The sequence below is a fragment of the Rhinolophus hipposideros genome (genome assembly GCF_964194185.1).
Source record: "Rhinolophus hipposideros genome assembly, chromosome: 10".
Classification (NCBI taxonomy): Eukaryota; Metazoa; Chordata; class Mammalia; order Chiroptera; family Rhinolophidae; genus Rhinolophus; species Rhinolophus hipposideros.
In genome coordinates, this window is record NC_138056.1 from 9,724,512 (window position 1) to 9,744,874 (window position 20,363).

General features: G+C 38.5%; 1 protein-coding gene across 1 annotated transcript; it reads right to left on the bottom strand.

Annotated features, from left to right (window-relative positions):
• Positions 1 to 8,927: 8,927 nt before the first annotated feature.
• MS4A12 (membrane spanning 4-domains A12) lies at positions 8,928 to 19,838 on the bottom strand (the record flags this gene model as incomplete). Its single annotated transcript, XM_081064275.1, has 6 exons — positions 8,928 to 9,038; positions 9,243 to 9,353; positions 13,423 to 13,539; positions 15,197 to 15,253; positions 15,845 to 15,982; positions 19,572 to 19,838. 6 exons carry the CDS (start codon positions 19,836 to 19,838, stop codon positions 8,928 to 8,930), a joined length of 801 nt encoding a protein of 266 aa, XP_080920401.1.
• Positions 19,839 to 20,363: the final 525 nt, after the last annotated feature.

Consider the following 20,363-nt stretch of genomic DNA (forward strand, 5'->3'; position numbering starts at 1 on the left):
GATTGTTCCCAAAGAACTGAGCACTAACTGGGGTCAGGTACTTTGTTTTATATGTTTAGGCCTCCAGGTTGGGGGGGAAATCTGGCCGGGGTGCCAGGGAGATCTGTCCCTAGCTGCTGTGATATCTCAACATTGACAGGGAGGCCTGTAACCATAGTGCCCGCGAGAGACAGCTCCGATAAGGGATGGGAGGAGGAGGGGGACGGAGCTCCTAGCCGGGGGCCTGCAGGAGACAGCTCCAATAAGGGGGCATGGAGCTCTTAGCGGGGGTCTGCAGGAAAAACTATCCCAACATGGTGGGAGGAGAGAGAAGCAAAGGAAAAAAAATCAAAAAGTTCCAAGCCAAACCTCAGTCAAATAGAACTACATCAGAGGTTTAAATTTCAAGAATAGAAGATATAGGGTCACCGTTACATCTTCAATTTTAAGATGATGCATTTAGTAGAATTAAGAGTCAGTTTTGATGAGCTGGTCCCCGTATTGTAACTTGCTGCCATGATTGACTGATCGATTGTGAGAGAAGTGATATACCTTTTCTTTCATTTAAGGTTTAGCAAACAGACTCTGGAAATTATCTTGGATTTGATCATTTTTTTGGACAGGAGTCCCACATATGTATTCATATTCATTGAATACATATGAATATATATTTGTGCATAGGTATTCAGTATGAACACAGGCGAGAATACATGAGTGATAAATCACAGATCAGCAAACTAACGGATTTTTCTCTGTCCTCATCACCTAGATTTGGAAATTCAAAATTCGTTTTTAAAAATTTTTTAAGGCTGGCCCGTTGGCTCAGGAGGTTAGAGCTCCATGCTCCTAACTCTGAAGGCTGCAGGTTCGATTCCCACATGAGCCAGTGGGCCCTCAACCAAATGTTGCCAGTTCAATTCCTTGAGTCTCGCAAGGGATAGTGGGCAGTGCCCCCTGCAACTAAGATTGAACATGGCACCTTGAGCTGAGCTGCCGCTGACCTCCCGGATGGCTCAGTTGGTTGGAGTGTGGGCTCAACCACCGGGTTGCCAGTTGGATTCCTTGAGTCCCGCAAAGGATGGTGGGCGCAACTAACAACGGTGACTGGACCTGGAGCTGAGCTGTGCCCTCCACAACTAAGATTGAAAGGACAACAACTTGACTGGGGAAAAAAAAAAAGTCCTGGAAGTACACACTGTTTCCCAATAAAGTCCTGTTCTCCTTCCCCAATAAAATCTTAAAAAAAAAAAGTTTTTTTAGTCTTTGGTCCTCAAAAATGCCCCTGAGACAGGTTAGTTAGTATGATTGCTAGGTAGATAGGTAGGTCCCTGGTAAAACAGAAAAGACAGCCATATCCTAAAACTTCAGGTTTTGAAATCACTCCTTTGCTCCAGGACATAACGTAACAAGACCTTAAGGTTAATCATAAAATTCCTTTTGGCCTGACAAATGGAGCTGATCTGATAGATAAGTGTGGGTTACTTTGCTAATTCCTTTAGGATTGGTAAGCAGAACAAACCTGGTAGATGAATTTCATTAGAAGGCGCCAGTTCCCTTCTTCAAACAAGTTTCCTTCTTCAAACAGCTCCTCTTTCCCAAACAGGCAAAGGGAAGGGATAAAGGCAGGAGCTTTTGCCTCAGTCACGGGCTCCCCCCATTCGGACCCCCTCCCTCTCGGGAGCTGCAACCTCTTCTCCTGCCTCTAATAAACTATACTCTTTTTGAAACTTTTTGCCTCTCCCTGGTCTGTGTTTCCATTCTTTGGCTTCACGAGACACGATCCCGGCCCGCACTCAGAAACTGCCGGCAGATCCAACATCACCTACATCATCACTATACTGTTCTTTGACTGTTTTCTTATCTTTAAATTTGGGTCTTGTAGTGTAAGTGCCCTACCCGACGGTCAGGTTTTCACCGCTGATGAATCCATTTCAAAGGCATCAATCTTGAATAAACATTGCCAACTGTATGACAGCTGTTCTAAAACAACTGAACAAGAAGCCAGGCCTCCCCACCTATGAAGGTCCCCTTATAGAAAGCTCTGGGTAACCTAGATAACTGACTGCTGGAGTGACCCCACTTTTCCCTTCCTGTGCTCTAATTCCCAGTCTTGTGTTTTAAATTTACCAACAGTAACCCCGAGAAACTGTACCCCACCCTAATAAAGGCAGAGCCCCAGGTTTCTGCGCTTTCTCTCTCCCCTTGACCTCACTCAGTTTGGAAAATACTTAAGTGTGATTCTTTCATTATTTTGCAACCACCTTCCCAAACTCAGAAGCAATCGCTTTCTTCTTTCCATGCCTTCAGTTTTAGAAGCATTAAGTTACATCCCGCTGTCCTAAGTAAGTCTACATAACTGAAAAGCACCTCTATGACTAAAAACTATTGGTATATTGCAGATATTTTCTGTGAACGGTGTCTCTGGATGATAAAGTAGAAAGAACATCTAGGGAACAGTGTTAGGAAATTTTTAGTAAAGGGTGTAACAATTCATTTGCAGTTCATAATCAATTCAGTGCAATTCATAGTGCCATGTTAGCACTTTCAAAATCAAGTTCTTATACTTTTAATTAATTAATTAATATTATTAGTTTCAGGTTACAAAACAATGTAATAGACATTTATACCCCTCACAAAGTGATAACCCCCCTCCCCCCATCCACTACCCCTCTGACATCACATACAACCATTACATTTCCACTGTCTCTATTCCTAATGCTGTACTCCATTTCCTGTGACTATGTAGAGTCACAAGAAGTGGAGTACAGCATTTTATATATATATATACATATACATATATATAATTATAGTTGACATTCATTATTGTTCAGCTTCAGCGTCAGGTGTACACTGCAGTGATCAGGCATCTACATCTCCTCTGAGGTGGTCTCCCTAATAAGACAAGGGTCCATCAGATACCCTACAAAATCTTTACTACATTATTGATTACATTCCCCAAACTGACTTTTGTATCCCCATGGCAATCTTGTGGTTACCGATTGTGCTTTCTAATCCCCTCACTTTCTCCTTTATCCCCACCCCCCCATCTAGCAACCCTCACTTTTTCCTCTATGTCTCTGAGACTGTTTCTGATTAGTTCATTCATTTATTCTTTTCTTTAGATTCCACATACAAGTGAGATCATATGGTATTTGTCTTTCTCTGTCTGACTTATTTCACTTAACATAATGTTCTCTAGGTCCATCCATGTCTTTGCAATGGTAAGATTTCATTCTTCTTTATGGCTGCCTGATACTCCATTGTATAAATGTACCACCGTTTCTTAATCCAATCGTCTATGGATGGGCATTTTGGTTGTTTCCATGTCTTGGTTATTGTGTATAGTGCTGCAATAAACATAGGAGTGCATAAATTTTTTTGAATTAGAGTTTTGGATTTATCTGGATAGACACCTAGGAGTGGAATTGCTGGGTCATAAGGTAGTTCCATTTTCAGTTTTTTGAGATACCTCCATACTGATTTCCACAGTGGCTGCACCAATCTGCAATCCCACCAACAGTGCACAAAGGTTCCCTTTTCTCCACATCCTCACCAGCGCTTGTTGTTTGTTGATTTTTTGATGATAGCCATTTTAACTGGGATGAGATGGTATCTCATTGCGGTTTTTATTTGCATTTCTCTAATGCTTAGTGAGGTTGAGCATTTTTTCATGTTTGTTTGCCATCTGTATGTTCTCTTTAGAAAAATGTCTCTTCATGTCCTCTGACCATTTTTTAATTGGGTTGTTTGTTTTTTTGGAGTTGACTTGAGAGAGTTTTTTTAATAAATTTTGGATATTAACCCCTTATCAGAGATATCGCTGACAAATAGCTTCTCCCATTCAGTAAGATCCCTTTTTGTTTTATTGATGGTTTCCTTTGCTGTGAAAAAACTTTTTAGTTTGATGTAATTCCATATGTTTATTTTTTCTCTTACTTCCCTTGCCCGAAGGGATATATCAGTAAAAATCTTACTCTGGGTAATGTCTGTAAACTTTCTTCCTATATTTTCTTCTAGGAGTTTTATGGTTTCAGATCTTACATTTAAGTCTTTAATCCATTTTGAATTTATTCTTGTGTATGGTGTAAGGAGGTGGTCCAGCTTCATTTTTTTGCATGTGTCTGTCCTGATTTCCCAGTACCATTTATTGAATAGACTGTCTTTACTGCACCGTAAATTCCTGCTTCCATTGTTGTAGATTAAACGACCATATAGGCATGGGTTTATTTTTGGGCTCTCTATTCTGTTCCATTGATCTATGTGTCTGTTTTTATGCCAGTACCATGCTGTTTTGATTACTGTAGCCTTGTAGTATAATTTGAAGTCAGGTATCGTTATACCTCCCACTTTGTTCTTATTTCTCAAGATTGCAAGGCTATCTGGGGTCTTTTATGGTTTCATATAAATTTTAGGATTATATGTTCTATTTCTGTGAAAAATGTCCTTGGTAGTTTGATAGGAATTGCATTGAATCTGTATATTGCCATAGGCAGTATGGACATTTTAATGATATTAATTCTTCCTGTCCATGACCATGGTATGTGTTTCCATCTATTTGTATCTTCTTTAATTTCTCTCTTCAGTGTCTTATAATTTTCTGAGTACAGGTCTTTTACTTCTTCGGTTAAATTTATTCCTAGGTGTTTTATAGTCTTTGAAACAATTGTAAATGGGACTGTTTTTTAATTTCTCCTTCTGATATTTTATTGTTGGTATATACAAATGCAATTGATTTCTGAATATTAATTTTGTGTCCAGCTATTTTACTAAATTCATCTATCAGTTCTAATAGTTTCTTGGTGGAGTCTTTAGGGTTCTCTATATATAGTATCATATCATCTGCATATAATGATAATTTTACTTCCTCCTTACCAATTTGGATGCCTTTTATTTCTTTTCCTTGTCTGATTGCTGTGGCTAGAGCTTCCAGAACTATGTTGAATAGAAGTGGAGAAAGTGGACTACCTTGCCTTGTTCCTGATCTTAAGGGGAGTGGTTTTAGCTTCTCCTCATTGAGTATGATGTTAGCTGTGGGTTTATCATATATGGCCTTTATTATGTTGAGATATTGTCCCTCTATTCCCACTTTATTAAGAGTTTTTATCATAAATGGCTGCTGGATTTTGTCAAATGCTTTTTGTGCATCTATTGATGTGATCCTATGATTTTTATTTTTCATTTTGTTAATGTGGTGTATCACATTAATTGATTTGCGGATGTTGAACCAACCTTGTATTCCAGGAATGAATCCCACTTGATCATGGTGTATGATCTTTTTAATGTATTGCTGAATTCTGTTTGCTAATATTTTGTTGAGGATTTTTTGCATCTATGTTCATTAGGGATATTGGCCTGTAGTTTTCTTTTTTTGTAGTGTCTTTGTCTCATTTTGGGATCAGAGTGATAGTGGCCACATAAAAAGTGTTTAGGAGACTTCCTTCCTTCTGGATTTTTTGGAATAGTATGAGGAGAATAGTGATAATTCTTTTTTGAATGTTTTGTAAAATTCACCTGTAAAGCCCTCTGGCCCAGGGCTTTTGTTTGTTGGGAAATTGTTGATTACTGATTCAATTTCCCTGGTAGTAATCAGTCTATTCAAGTTTTCCGTTTCTTCTTGAGTTAGCCTTGGAAGGTTGTATGCTTCTAGACAATTGTCCATTTCTTCCAGATTGTCTAATTTGTTGGCATATAGTTTCTCATAGTAATTTCTTAATTTTTTTTGTATTTCTGTGGTGTCTGATGTCCCTTCTCCTCTTTCATTTCTGATTTTAGTAATTTGGGTACTGATTTCTTTTTTTTTTGATGAGTCTGGCTAAAGGTTTGTTGATTTTGTTTATCTTCTTCAAAAATCAACTCTTGGATTCATTGATCTTTTGTATTTTTTTTGTTTGTTTGTTTCTATTCCACTTATTTCCACTCTGATCTTTATAATCTCCTTCCTCGTACTCCCTTTGGGCTTATTTTGGTGTTCTTTTTCCAGATCCCATAAGTGTAAGGGTAAACTGTTGATTTGTGATTTTTCTTGTTTCTTTAGGTAGGCCTGCATTGCTACGGATTTCCCTCTTAGGACTGCTTTTGCTGCATGCGATATACTATTTCTATTCCTGTCACTGTCTCAGGTCTCAGATCACAGGCACATTTTTAGAAAGCTTAGAAGATTTAAACCTTAAAATTAAACTTCATTTTATTTTTCACAGGAAGTCTAACACTTAGATAATATAGGCTTCCAAGGAACAGAACCTTTGTCTGTTTTTCTCAAGCACACAGAAAAGTGCCCTGTACAGAGTAGGCACTCAATAAATATTGATGTGCAATTAAATGAATGAATATTTTCCCCAGTTGCATAAAAACATGATTACATTGTTTAAAACGAATTGACCTTATAATAATTTTATGCTTGCAGCATTGTGAAAATTGCTAACGTAGACAGTCTTATTTTTCACACTGTAAAAAGCCTCAACTTACATAAAATTTTAGGTGGTTGAAACCCAAATCTATGATCATCTTTTGACTATGCAGGAAAAAAAGAGGAGTTAGGGGCAAATCAGTTGACACTCTAGATGTTGAGTTAGGGGACTCTCAGGTGTGATTAAAAGGCAACAGAGTAACTTTCAGGAAGCACGTGTTAAAAGTAGTATTATTATATTCCCAACCCCTTCTCTTCTATTAGAGAGTCAGGTAGTTCCTTCCAAATGTACTACAAGTTTACTATGGGGAACTTGTGTTTGTTTGTTTTGGAGATATAAATCTCTGATTCTATCCAAGATAAGAAGAGTAGGAATAATGGTTAGGAATACTGCCTGGACTTGGGAGCCAGACTGCCTGGGTTCAAATCCATGCTTCACTATTTGCTAGCTACATACCTTAATAGCAAGTTTTTAACCTCTTTGCCACAGTTTTGTCATCTGAAAATGGTGCTAATTGTAGTACATACCTCACAGGCTTTTTGTGAGCCTTAAATGCATTCATTTATGTGTTTAGGATGTGACTATCATACACAGTGAACTAAATATTTCCTAGTTTCATTATTGCTATTATGGAAGTCAAATAAAAAATACAATATGTTTAATGGAAATTTATTTAAAAAATCAAATTTGTGGGAAATGCTTCTCTTCCCTAAAGCAAGTGTTACTTTTAAAGTTGGTTATATGAACATACAATATACCACCCTCCAAACATTTTGGAGCCCTATTTAGTTCCCAGACCCTCAGGCCATGGAGGATGTGTCTTTTCTTTCACTTAGCTATTGAGCTTCATGGCAAAGGACAGGATATCACTGATTACCCAAATTGCCAAATAGTTTGAACCCAGGTAGGGCAAGAAATTTGAAACTATGTGACACTCGCCTGACATAATACATCTGCTTTCCCAGATGCAAAAATTCTGTTCTTCTCATCTGCTTCTTCCTTGGTTTTGATTTCTCTGTCTTCTCTTTCTCTGTGTATTTTGTGCCCTCTGGCTTTTAAAATATTTTTAAAGCTTCAAAAATGGGTATACTTGGCTATTTCCAAACCATTTTCACACAACATTGTCTCATCTATCTTCACAACAACTCTACTGGAGAAAGGCAGATACCTCAATTTTTGATCAACCCATCTGTCCTTTTCTTTAATTCCCTCCTTATCCAGTTTAGATTCCACAGCCCATCATTTTAATAATACTTTGACAATATCTTGAGCTTTTTTGCCTTTTTTCGTATTTTATTATCCCTTCTAGCAAAACCTTCCCTCTGGTGGAAATCAAATAAGCACTTTGTCTGGATCCACATCTGAGCAGCCACGTCTTGCTGAAGCACTTTATTCGAATATAAATTTGTGATCTCCCCCCCAGATGTGCCCTCAGTACAGCCTGGCAGTCCTCCTCTGTGTTTCTGATCAGTTTATTCTCTATTTTCTATGACTTTTCCAACATTACCCTTTCTGTTCTGTATTCTGAGTCTGCCCATGGCCGCCGCCTTGGGAATGACCTTACTTCTACTTTGACAGGGCTGACACCAGCCACCATATTGGATGTTCATACGTACTCATGACCATCCCTGCAAACCTGTTGGCATCTGCAACAATGACATCTTTCTTTCTGTTACGTAGATAAACCAGCCTTTTTCATGACTTCGGCTGTGCCCTCCATATACATTTTTGGTTTCTTAAAACTTACACTACCATCTATCCCTTATCTCTAACATATTCAATCTCTCCTATCCTTTCTCTCTCTGTCTCTCTCTCTCTGTCTCTCTGTCTCTCTCTCCCTCCCATCTAGATTGTTCCCATTGGCTTTTAAACATGTCCATGTTTCTCCCAGTTCAAAAACAAAAGAGCCAAAACTCAAATAAAACCTCCTCGATGTACCATGCTTGTCCTGCTATTACCTCAACTACAAATGAGTTTAATGTACACGAAAATATAAATAATAAAGCTTTGTAGACATCCAAAAGGCAAGATGTTTGATGATATTAATGTACAAAATAACATGGCCTCAACGAGGGCACTTGCTTTCTGAACAGAAAGGGGGGGAAGGATGAGTAAGGGAACTGTAGCAACTTGGGCACCCTTCAAATCATCATCAAAGAAATTTTACCAGTCTGCTTTGCAGTGATTGTCAAATATGCTGCTCTTCAACCAATATTGAATGAAAATGAATTTTAAAAATATAACAAAAAAGGCTTATGTTCCTAGTAATATTTTATTGAGGCAAGGTGAACATTAACAGGAAATTTTCTAACTTTAAGATTGTTGCAGTTATTGTTGGTCCTGTGGTCCTTTACATGTACCAGTGTGTACTGGTGGTATGTAGGGAGACACAGTGGCAGGGAGATACATACATTTATTATTAGTGACAATCTAAGAATGAATCTCAATCACAGTCTTTAAAGATTAGCAATCATTGTGGATATTAGGAACGTTCTGTCGCGTAGTTTTACCCCATGAGATTGTATGGTGCTCCTTTTTCTTTTAATACTTAATGGTATAAGGTGGGTGGCCATCATTTCTGGGAGGAGCTGAGGAAGAGGAGCTAAACAGTTCTCCTTGTGTTAAGGGACTGTTTGCATGCACCAGAACAGACTGAAAAGAATGAATAAAACAAGCAATATTGTTATTACAATCCTATCTAGTACCCTACCCCCACCTCCCACCACCTGTTCCCATCAGCGTCAAGGGCAAAGAGCACTCTCTCTGGTAAGCCCGCAGGCGGACTTGGCTGACATTTAAGTCTGTATTTCTCCAATACATATTCAGATGATTTGACAGAAAAGATGCCCAACTCACCCCAGTGGTGTTGGAAACGAGTTGACTGGCAAAATGGGCTGTAGTACAAGTTATGCAGAACTCCGCGAGAGAGAAGATAATCAGCATGGCTGAAATTCCTTTTCCAGAAATCTGAAATCAGGGATAAAGACACTGACATCAGGGACAAAGTCACTGAAATTTTTACTAATCAAGAAGGCCTCAAACAGGCTTCAAAAAGTTACTAAACTTTAATTTAAAAAAAAAAGTTACTGATTCATTAAATGTGCTATTGCTCATACTCAGTTCGCTCCACAATTATTTCTCTATTATCACCAAATGCTTATTTCAGGGGAATCTGAATTAATTTTCAATTTTCTTTAAAATGCAAGAAGACTTTCCTTTTCTCCAGTAGGCTGTCTTACTGTCTTTTTTAGGGGCCATTGGAAAGGAGGTAGATTTTGGTTTTTCTTTGCAATGGTTTTCTTGTTCTTGTAAAAATGTTACCTGCTCACCGAAAAAAAAAAACCACGCAAATAAATAAATCAAGCTCTATAGAAAACAACCAATCATCCCAAATTCAACTGCCTAGAGATGAGCAAAATTAACTTCTGAGCCCTCTTATTCTAGATCTCTCTGTACCAGCAAAAAGCAAATAGAAAAGTGGATGCTTGTTGAGACAACAAGAGAGAAACAGCGTTCTGTAGGGAGGGAATCATTTTGTGCTTACTATTGAAATAAAAGTATTGCTTGATTTTTAAAAGAATGAAAAGAAGTTAAGTCAAATTAAGTCTGCTAATATTAAAATGTTTAAGAAACCCACGAAGAAGTTAGTCATTTTAAACCTCCAGGTTTCAAGTTTAGACAACATGAAGTGATTGCTTATTATGAAAAATGAGGCGACTAGCACTTTTATTTTAGGTCCCTCTCTTCTTACCTCTCCTCTCTTCACCTTCCAGTTCTTGCAGATTATATCATTTTTCACATTTTTTTTTATTAAAACACTTATATTCAGTTCTGTGCTTCTAATTTCCCCAGTTGTTCAGCCCTGCAAGCTTAGATGAATATTTAAAAGGTTCAGTGCTCTTCCCTAATCTCTTTACAACGCTTCCCTCAGCTTTCGGAATTCTTGATTTCATTTACCTCAGGTATTCTAGAATATTACTTTTTTTTTTAGTAGCAGTGCCCATGTGTTATTGTTATTTTACTGACAGTATCTTCTTGTTGCTTTTATACTTGCACAAGAATTTTATTGATGTGTTATTTTTGAGTCACAGTTTCTTTTCATCAAAGTTGATAGACATGGCTTCATTAGCTTTCCTCATTGAATGTTGTTGTGGTAGGCTGAGTCAAGTTGATGTTTTCCCAGCTTGTAAGTCATTTGATTTTTCTGCCTCAAATCTTAAAGAATCCTTTTTTCATATACTATACCTATAACAATGTGTATGTGTGTGTGTGTGTGTATATATATATACAAAATTAAAATATATAGAAATATATTAATATATATTAATATATTTAATATATATTTATATATTTATATATATTTATATATATTTACATGTATATATATTTTATTTATTTATTTATTTATATTTATATATATTTATATTTATATATTTATAAATATATATTTATATTTTTAATATATTTAATATATTTAATATATATTTAATATATTTAATATATTTAATATATTTAATATATTAATATATCTATATTTAATATATAGAATATATTAAAATTAAAATATTTAGAAAACAACTGCCTAGAAATAAGCATTCTGTATAAGAAATGCTGCAAAGTTATATATATATATATACATATACATATACATATACATATACATATACATATATATGTATATATACATACATATATATACAAGAATATATACGTAATTTTGCATTTTCTTCTCCTAGTTTAGGTAATTCCCTTTCAGTGTACAAATTCAGTACCATTTGTTGGATTCTCTAACTCAGGGAGACCAATTATTGTTATGTTGGATTGAACTTGCCTGTCTTCTATGTTTCTCATCTGCTTTCTAATTACTTTATAGATTTGTCTTTTTCCTCTGTAACACTGTGGTTACAGTTTGTCTCTCTACTATTTTTAAGTGAGTCCACTCTATTTCTTGCTGTGTATCATTTGTTTATTAGATCTTTAATAGTGGTTTTTGGTACTCAGTGGTTTTCTATTGTGCTGCAATGTTCTTTTTATTTCACTCTGCCATTTTATTTTCTATTAAGATTTTCAGTAGTATAAAATGCTCATGAGGAATCTTCTGTTGATAATTGGGTAATGTTTTCCTCCATATTGGGTGTTTTTCATCTGTGCCACTGACATGTTGTGATCGAACACGGCTTGGAAATTCCCCTTCGTTGTTTTTAAGTCTCCATGTGTTAAATGGAAACACCTAATACCAATACCTGGAAAGCAGGATGTTAGGTCTGGGTCTTGTGGTAATCACAGGCCAGAGTCATTGTTGCATAGGACAGGAATTTGAACTAGAATTTGTAGATATGGCTTCTTAGGTTAGTAAGAGATCAAATGACAAGAATGAGGAAAGTCAATGTTTTCCGGATTTATGTGGCTCACATCCCTATCCAATCAGGGCTCATTTTGTGAGGAAGAAGGAAGGCACATGTGTTTGCATTCATTTTATCATCTGATGTCTCTTTTGTCAGAATCAGTTGAATTTTGTCTTTCACTTAAAATGAATAAGCTTCTGAGTTTTTCTGCTGACCCACTAACCCACAGGAAAGTTTTCTTTCCTTCAGTCCTTCCTTCCTTCCTTCCTTTCTTCCTTCCTTCCTTCCTTCCTTCCTTCCTTCCTTCCTTCCTTCCTTCCCCCTCTCTTCCTTCTTTTAATCACTCTAATGTATTTGGACAGTTTCCCTGCCATTTATTTTTAACTTCCTCAATTCTTAAAGTAAATGACTCTATATAGGCCTTATGTTTGTTTAGCTATAGTGTAGGTGAATTTTCCTTGATTCATATTTCCACTTAACTGGGTCCAATTTGGGGTCCAATGTGTCTTCCTTGTTTCCAGCTACAATTTGAGAACTAGATGCTGTTGTCTGTCCATTTTACTAAACACTAATCACACAGCTGTTGCAGGGAGTGGAATAACTTACCTGACACTGAACACAATTCTTGTTAGTGAACATGGACTGTGCTTTCTCCCTCTTCTGAGAAATGCCCTGTACCAAGGCCTGCTCCGAGGTCAAAGGTATATTCTATTCCTGTGGATTTTTGCTCATTCCTGTACTTTAGCAAAGTGCACTGAAAGGTATTACCCCTGGTGAACTTTCCTTCTCCCTTGAGGCCCCAGGGTGCTACACAAGGACTTTTACCATACAGGATTTGCTTTATGCTTTCCCAGAATTGTCAGCTGTTCACCTGAGTCTTCTTAGCTTTATATTGGAGAGCATTAGTAAGACTTCTCAGTGTTTTGGCACCTTCTTTCCTCATTTGTGTTTCTGGAGAGTAAGAGCCAGGGCTAGGAGCTGTACTTTTTTTGCCACCTTGAGACACAGCTGAATCTTTGTTTCTTTATTGGATGGCCATTTTTAAGCTAGTTTTCCACTAATTTCTGTTCTTTTTATTTGATATTGTAGTAGATAAATTCTTATTCTGTTCTTGCTTCACTCTACCTTATTTACCAAGAGGTCCTCTCATGTTCTTTCCTCCTTATAAGCCCTTCTCTACTCTTTTCTCCATGCCTGAGATAATAGAGTCCATCCTTGGCCTATATAATAACGAATGGACGATTCTGTTTTGAGAACGTTCAGAGGCTTTTGTTTCATTTTGCAATTGCTTCATTCTTTGGGTTTCTCTAATAAAAATTGGAAGTCCTTGTCACTGACATTTTCCTCTCATCCATTCTTACTCTAAAATAAAACTACCCAATAACTTGACTATCTTATGTACATAGAATTTCAAATCTTTCGAAAATAATATCGGTGTCTTTAGGAGTCTTTTGCATTGTTCATGTGATTAACAGTGAGATGGGCCAATGAGGTCCACCCTTTCTTACAATTTGTCAAGGTAACTCTCCCACTTCATCCTGTAGTCCTAGAGATCACATGACTAGGAGTAGGCTGAACTAGAAAAAGGAATTTTCCACTAGAGCTGCTGTACAGTAATAAGGGATAAAAAATTGACCCACTCTATGAGAGTAGAAAGAGAGGAGGCATGTGGTAGATTATGGGATACTTACAATTGCCCAATAGTCTTGGTTGGGTTGCCCATTAATGCTCACGTCCACCAGAAACAGAATCATTCCAAGAAAGGAGAAAATAGCACTAACAATATTCATTCCTAGGCTGCCTTTTATCTAATGGAGATGACAGGAAAAAGAAATCATATATAGGAGAAATGAAATCAAATGAAATAAGGATCAATTAAATTTAATGGTTGTTAATCTTTGAAATCTTGAAAAAAAAAATTAAGTTGAAATGATTTTTTCCCCCTCTGCCCTTCTGGACAGTTACCATTCTGTAACTATTCTGTATGTAGACTAAATATAGGGTATTTCTAAAATCTGTAGAAAAAGTGTCAATAATACAAAGCCGACGCTCATCTATTATGTTTATCTAAAAGCCTCATGTGCAATAACAATTATACGCCCCTTTTAAAACAAAACAACTAATAAACTTTTAATGAGCATTTTTCTATGACAGACAATGTGTTAAATTATTTAAATACATTATCTCATAGAACTTTTACAACCACTGTATGAGGTAGTAGTATATAGCATCCAAGTTTATAGATGGAAAAGTAAATACACAAAAAATATTGGCTGATACATTTAGAAATTAATGCAAACCCTGAAGTGTTTCTAGGGACTAGATAAAGAACCCCAGATTTAGAAGGAGGAGCTCCTTAGGCTTTTGTGGATAGAGGAATATGGGCAGAGTACAAAACTTTCCCCGGTTTCTACAAGATTTTGACATTCAGCAGAATAATTGTGAACCAGGTCCTCAGCTGACTTGCTAGGGTTGGCAGAGCTAGAGTTATTTAGAAAGTGCTAGTGTTTCAGCATGTCTCAGAGTCTCCTGAAGGCCCCTAAAAGGCCCTTAGAAAATTTGCTCTAGTTTCTAGTTTCAAAGCTGTCTTCCACAAATGGACACATTCTATGCTTAGTCAATCTCAGTGAGAGGGAAGGATCCATAGCTCATGCAGGAAAAGGGTGCTTTATTTTGTTTTTGGATTATAATCGGAGCAGTTCATCAGGAGTAGGCTGATTTTTATTTTTATTTTATTCTAGTCTAGACTAGCATGAGTAACATGATTGTATGCTCTCATTTTCCCACTTTCCTCTTGTGCTGGATTAAATATAACCTTGACACCACCTCTGCTCTAGTTGTCTTTAGTTCTTGGAAAATTTTATTTCTCTTGTTTCAAAAGGAGACCAGCAGTTGCAAAAGGTGGAGTGCTGTGACCGAGAGAATCGAACGACCTGTCTCAGTGATTATGTTTATAAACTCTTCTTATGTACCGAGCTAGGTATTTTTAGAGATGATTTAAAGAACCGTAAAACAAAAGTCAACTCCAAACAAGAAGAGATATGTGCAAGTAAAAAATAAAAATACAAGGCAAGGCAGAAGTGAGAAATGGCAAATGAACAGTACAATCTTTGATGCTGAAGGTGGCAAGTGGGTGTTTCCTGGCTCCTGGATTCTGCTTTGGGGTTCCTCTAATGTCACATGATCCGACTGAACCAGGGAGCCTCTAGGACAAGCTAAACAAACCCACCTTTACTCATTCCTACTCTTGTGAGTTAAAGAGGCAGGGTATGGAGGTCTGCCGTTTCTGAGTGGCCAATCGTGTGGACCATTCAGGGACACACATATCTTGGGATCAACCAACAGATATTTTCGGGAATAAGTGCTCCCCTTTACATTTTCTAAATCCATCTTCTTAATTTTTCTCCTCAAATGAATCCAGTTAATTTTCACAGGAGTTTAAAAAGTAGAAACATTCCAACTTACCATACAAAGGGAAAACTTCGTGGATGCCGAAATAGAGAGAGCACCAGTAATAATGAACTGTAGAAATAACAAATTTATTTGTGAGATGACGGGTTCCTTTTTTCTGGGAACTTCTCTTTAAGGAGAGGTTGGTCTATTTATAGTCATCAAGTTTCCCTCTTAAAACAATTCCTCTCCTACTCGGTTTTCTGGAGTAACTCTCAGAGATTATGTCCTTTTCACTGTTTTCTTTTCCTCTTCAGTTTCTCGCTTATAAAGAACTCATTCTCTTATAAGCGTTCCTTATTCTGATGAGTTCTGACCTCACTGGTCAATCTCTTCTTGTGATCAATTGCTTATCTTGTAATCATATTCCCAAATCCCTTTGACTGCTCTCTACCCAACACACACATTTCCATCTACAACGTAGGAGGAAGCCAACGCATTGGATTGCTCAGAACTTGATCGGAGTAACCTTTAGGGTATGAGTTTAAGTGGCAGGTGAAAAAATGGAGAACAAAATCTCTCTCTTATTTAAACCCAATGACAGCTGTTATGTCTCAGTTCTCCCACTGAGCAGATGCAGGACTTACCATAAAAATAAGTGCACATTAACTGGGGGTAAATATGTTTATCAACTGAGGAGAGGGGTTCTAGCAGTCTACTCACAGAGAGGCCGCCCCAGAATGGATATCCGCTAATGAAAGTTACAGAAGCAAAACCCCAAACAGATGCGTAAACGACGTTCATTAAACCCAAAATAATTCCGAAACCAATGTGCGCCAGTCCAACCACGATCTGGATCGCCTGCAAAAAGAAAGTGGGTGTTTTAAATGTGCTTCTTATGTTTTAGGCACCCCTGAAACATGGCTGTCATCACGGCTGCCTACTTATCATCAAGGCTGCCAAGACCCATGGCTGTCATTCAGGCATGCCTTCGGCACAGCATGTGGGCCAATAGGATTTGGACACACACACACACACTCACACACACACACACACTCTCACACACACACACACACACACTCACACACACACACACACTCACACACACACACACACACACACACATGAGCCAACGCCTCAGCTAGGTAAAGCCCTTGTTTGCGGTATCTGGGGAGGCTTGCAGGGGTAGCCCAAGGAGAGTTCTTCAAAAAGTGCTCTGCTTAGGCCTGAATGAGCATCTATTGAGAGCCTCTAAAAGAGTCTTAGAAAAAAATGCTTCAACGGTGATGGCTGTCTTTTTTTAAATGGACCAAGTCTCTGCTTGAGTAATCCCAGGAGTGGGGAAAAGCCAAACAGAAAGCAAACAAAGAAACAAACAATTTTGGGGGCATTAACTATATGCTTGATAATTAATATTCTAAACACTTTACATTTACTGTTTCATGTAATCCTCCCACCAACTGGATGGAGACAGAGAGAGACATAAAGAAATTAGGTATCTGTCTTAGTTTGTTCAAACAGCTGTAACAAAATACTGCAGACTGGGTGGCTTATCAGCAATAGAAATTTATTGCCTGCAGTTCTGGAGGCCGGAAAGTCCAAGCTCAGGGTGCCAGCACGGTCACAGTCTGGTGAGGGCCCTCTTCCTGGTTCCCAGCTGGCGCTGCCTCACCGTGTCCTCACAAGGCGGAAAGTCTGGAGGCCTCTCGGGAGCCTCTTTTATGACAGCAATAATCCCATTTATGAGGGTTCCACCCTCATGACCTAAGTACCTCCCTCATGACCCACCTCCAACTATCATTTTTGGGAACAAGGCTTTCACCATATAGGCTTTGGGGGGGGGTGACACGAACATTCAGACCATAACAATGTCCAAGGTCACACTGTTACTGAGGGACAGATCCGGCATTTAATGCAGCACATTGAGGGCAGAGCCCACGCCTTAACTATTCAGCGTGGCCCCGGCCCTTAGGCTCAGCTCCGCCTCTTCCCAGCTTTTCCTTGCTTACACCAGTCAGTGTAAGCTTTTTCCTTTCTAAATTTCTGTCATATCTTATGACATAAATCACACACCTTATTACTTGGCTTTGTGCTCATCTATGTTTTCTTTTCACTTGCACATATGCAAATCTTTTCTCATTGGCCAAGACATATGTTCTCAAAGACAGGGGGAGTCATCTCTAAAGGAACCCTGGTGCACCTTCCTTCATCCTGGATAAACAGATTGTGAGAAATAACTGTTGCTAGATGGGACCTTCCTAAATAATGCGAAGAGGTTTTTTCTGTTTCGTTTTGTTTTGTTTTTTGTTTTACTGACAAAGTTCTTTAAGAGGCTACTAAAAGCTATGAGGCTTCTCTCCTGAAAAACTATTCATACACATCCATACATACACACACCACACTTTTGCGTGAAGCTGCAGGGGTGTCATGGGCCTCTTTTAGTCAATTGTGGATCTCAGCATTAGATATTATATTTGGTTTCCACAGTGTCTTCTCTAGAGCAGCAACTCAGTCACCTGGCTGCAAATTTCCCATCCTCCTCCTTGGTGTCATTGGATGAAGAGCAGTAAGATCTTAGCCTAATATTGGCCTCCTTTTCTCCTGGCATGGCCCTGGCTATACCACTTACTGATCAAAATTGCCTATAGGCCAGACTGAGTAATTTGGTCATTTCATTCCCTTTGGGTTTTGGGCCACAGAGCTAACTTTAAGTTCTGAGCCAGTTGAGGAAGATACTCCACATCCTACCCCCTGAAGCCCTTGCACTGTTGTGGTGACTGGAGGCTGAAATTGCACAGATGTACAGTGTTCAGGGAGAGGAAGTCTCTGCTGCCAATTGGAACTATTAAAAAACAAAATGGCACCTATCTCTTTAAAGTTCTTTTATTGTGCACCCCTTTAGTACCAGGCAGACTGTTCTAACGGCACTCCATTCCACTCAGAGGGAAAGCCCAAGCCTTCTTTCCTTCAGGCCTCCCAGGGTCTGGCCCCCACCACTGCTCTGCCCTCTACCTGCCCACTCCCTCCCTTCCTAATTCCATTCTACTGTATTGGCTTCCTCCCTGTGCTCCAGACACAACACACACAATTATCTCTAAAGACCTTTCCAACTTTACCTGGAAGCTCTTGCTTTGATATCTTCACGGTTAGCCCTTCACTTCATGTCTCTGCTCAAATGTCCTCTTGTAAGAAAAGCCTGCTCTGACCAACTTGAAATTTCTACCCCCTTACTGCCTTTTATCCTCTACATATCATTTACCACCTTTTAACACCTTGTGTACTTTAATGTGTGTAGTCTGATTTCTCTCACTAGGCTCTAAGCTCCATGTGGGCAGAGATTGGGCCTGTTTTATTCTCTGCAATATTCCCAACACCTGTGTGGGGTGCACATGGGCCCTACCGCGTTTCTCTGAAAATATGACCAGGTCGTATATTAACTTTTGCTCCAAAAGACGCATTAGGGCTTATAGGTAGGGGATGTCTTCCTGAAAAATCATAGGGCTTATTTTCCAGTTAGGTCTTATTTTGGGGGAAACACAGTATGTGCCATGGGATTTTTCCATATCTGGCAGGAGGAGGATGTGAGGGGCCACCTCCGTAGATCTGCCTGCTGGAGGAAGACCAATGCTCGTTTTTACTTCCCTAAAATGTTAAAACTTGAAGTAGTAGTAAGATGGCTAGAAGAGTTTCTGGCACATAATGGACACTCATTATAATTTACTGAATGCGCTAGCAGAGAAGTTAGAACTGCACAGAGGGAGGGACAACACAGTGGGGTGAAATTGTGTTACTGGCATGAAAGAAGTACCTGGAAAGCACAGCTAAGGGGCTAACGACTCTGCCCAGGCGAGTGGAATCTTTATTTACAAGCAGGGCATGCTTTACAACACCTCCAGAAACAAGATTATGAATCTTCAAAGTGCCCTTTGTAGAAGCAATGTGGCAATTAAGTCATGACACTTCCATGGTCACTAGATGAGAGGCCCAGCAGATGGAATGGCCCCTAATTCTTTCATACCCAGTTTTTCCCAGACTGCCCATTTGTAGTTCCTTTTGTTTGTAAGGCAGCCATCAATGTTAATTTTCATGTGCATTCACTTACACACAAATACCAGGCTTGAAACTAATCCAGAGACAGAACTGAAGGTGCCCCAAATGTCCTTTTTAGATGTGAGGTCAAGGTAGAAGTTAGTGATGTTACTGAATTGTCTTGCTAGGAAAAATTCTTTGTCACCTGTTAGATTCTTGTTTGAATCTAACATAAAATGAAGTCAGGATAAAGTCTGTATGCAGATGAATTATTTCTACCTAAAAGGCATATAGTTTCCAGAGTAACGTTCAGAATTTTTTAGTGATTGGATATATGTCATGAGATCATAAACTTCTCCCCAACTATAACTGTACAACCTTGCAAATGCAGAATTAAAATTCTAGTCGTAAGTAGACTTACCCCTAGTATTTTCGCTTCTTCTGTAAAGGTTGTGGTTGCTGTTCCTATAGCTGGAGTTATGATTTGTACATTTCCTTGACCCTGCTGACTGTTAGCGAAGATTCCTGGAGAAGTGATGATGTGAGGCTGGCCACTCTGAGTTTGGTTTCCTAGGCTGATGAAACTCGGAAGTGGTTGAGGCCTAGAGGCCAGAGAGTTGCTTGGTAGGCAAGGATTATGTGTGGCTTCCTGCGGTCTAGGGTGGTTTGTTGGCTTGGCTGACATCATTATGTCCTAAGTATTATATAATATAATATAACAAAATGATACTTTTATCCAGAAAAGAAACATCTGATTACAAAGGATACTTTTTAAAAGTGGAAACAAATTTCAATCCACAGAAGGTTATTTTAAACAAGGAAAAATGAAGGATTGCATAGCTGTAATTCTTGGAGTGATCCCTTATAGCTCTCAAATAACATTTGAAATCAGGAGGTTTTTATATCCCGTGCATCTGGTTTCTGTGGCATTTAGTGCTGAAGATTTCCCAGTCTGCTACTTCACTAACTTTGGGACCTGGAACAACTTTCTTTTTTTTTCTTTTTCCCCTTCTTCCACCTCCTCTTCTTCTACCTCCCCCGCCTTACTCCGGTTCAAACCATTGTTTCTCAGTCTAGTTGTGTAGGACACAGCTCCCTGGCCCATGCTGGTATTAAGAGCCTTGTGCTCCCGGTCTTATTTTACTATAATATAAGACCCGGTCATATAATATGATATGATATGATATAATATGATATGATAAATATAATACCG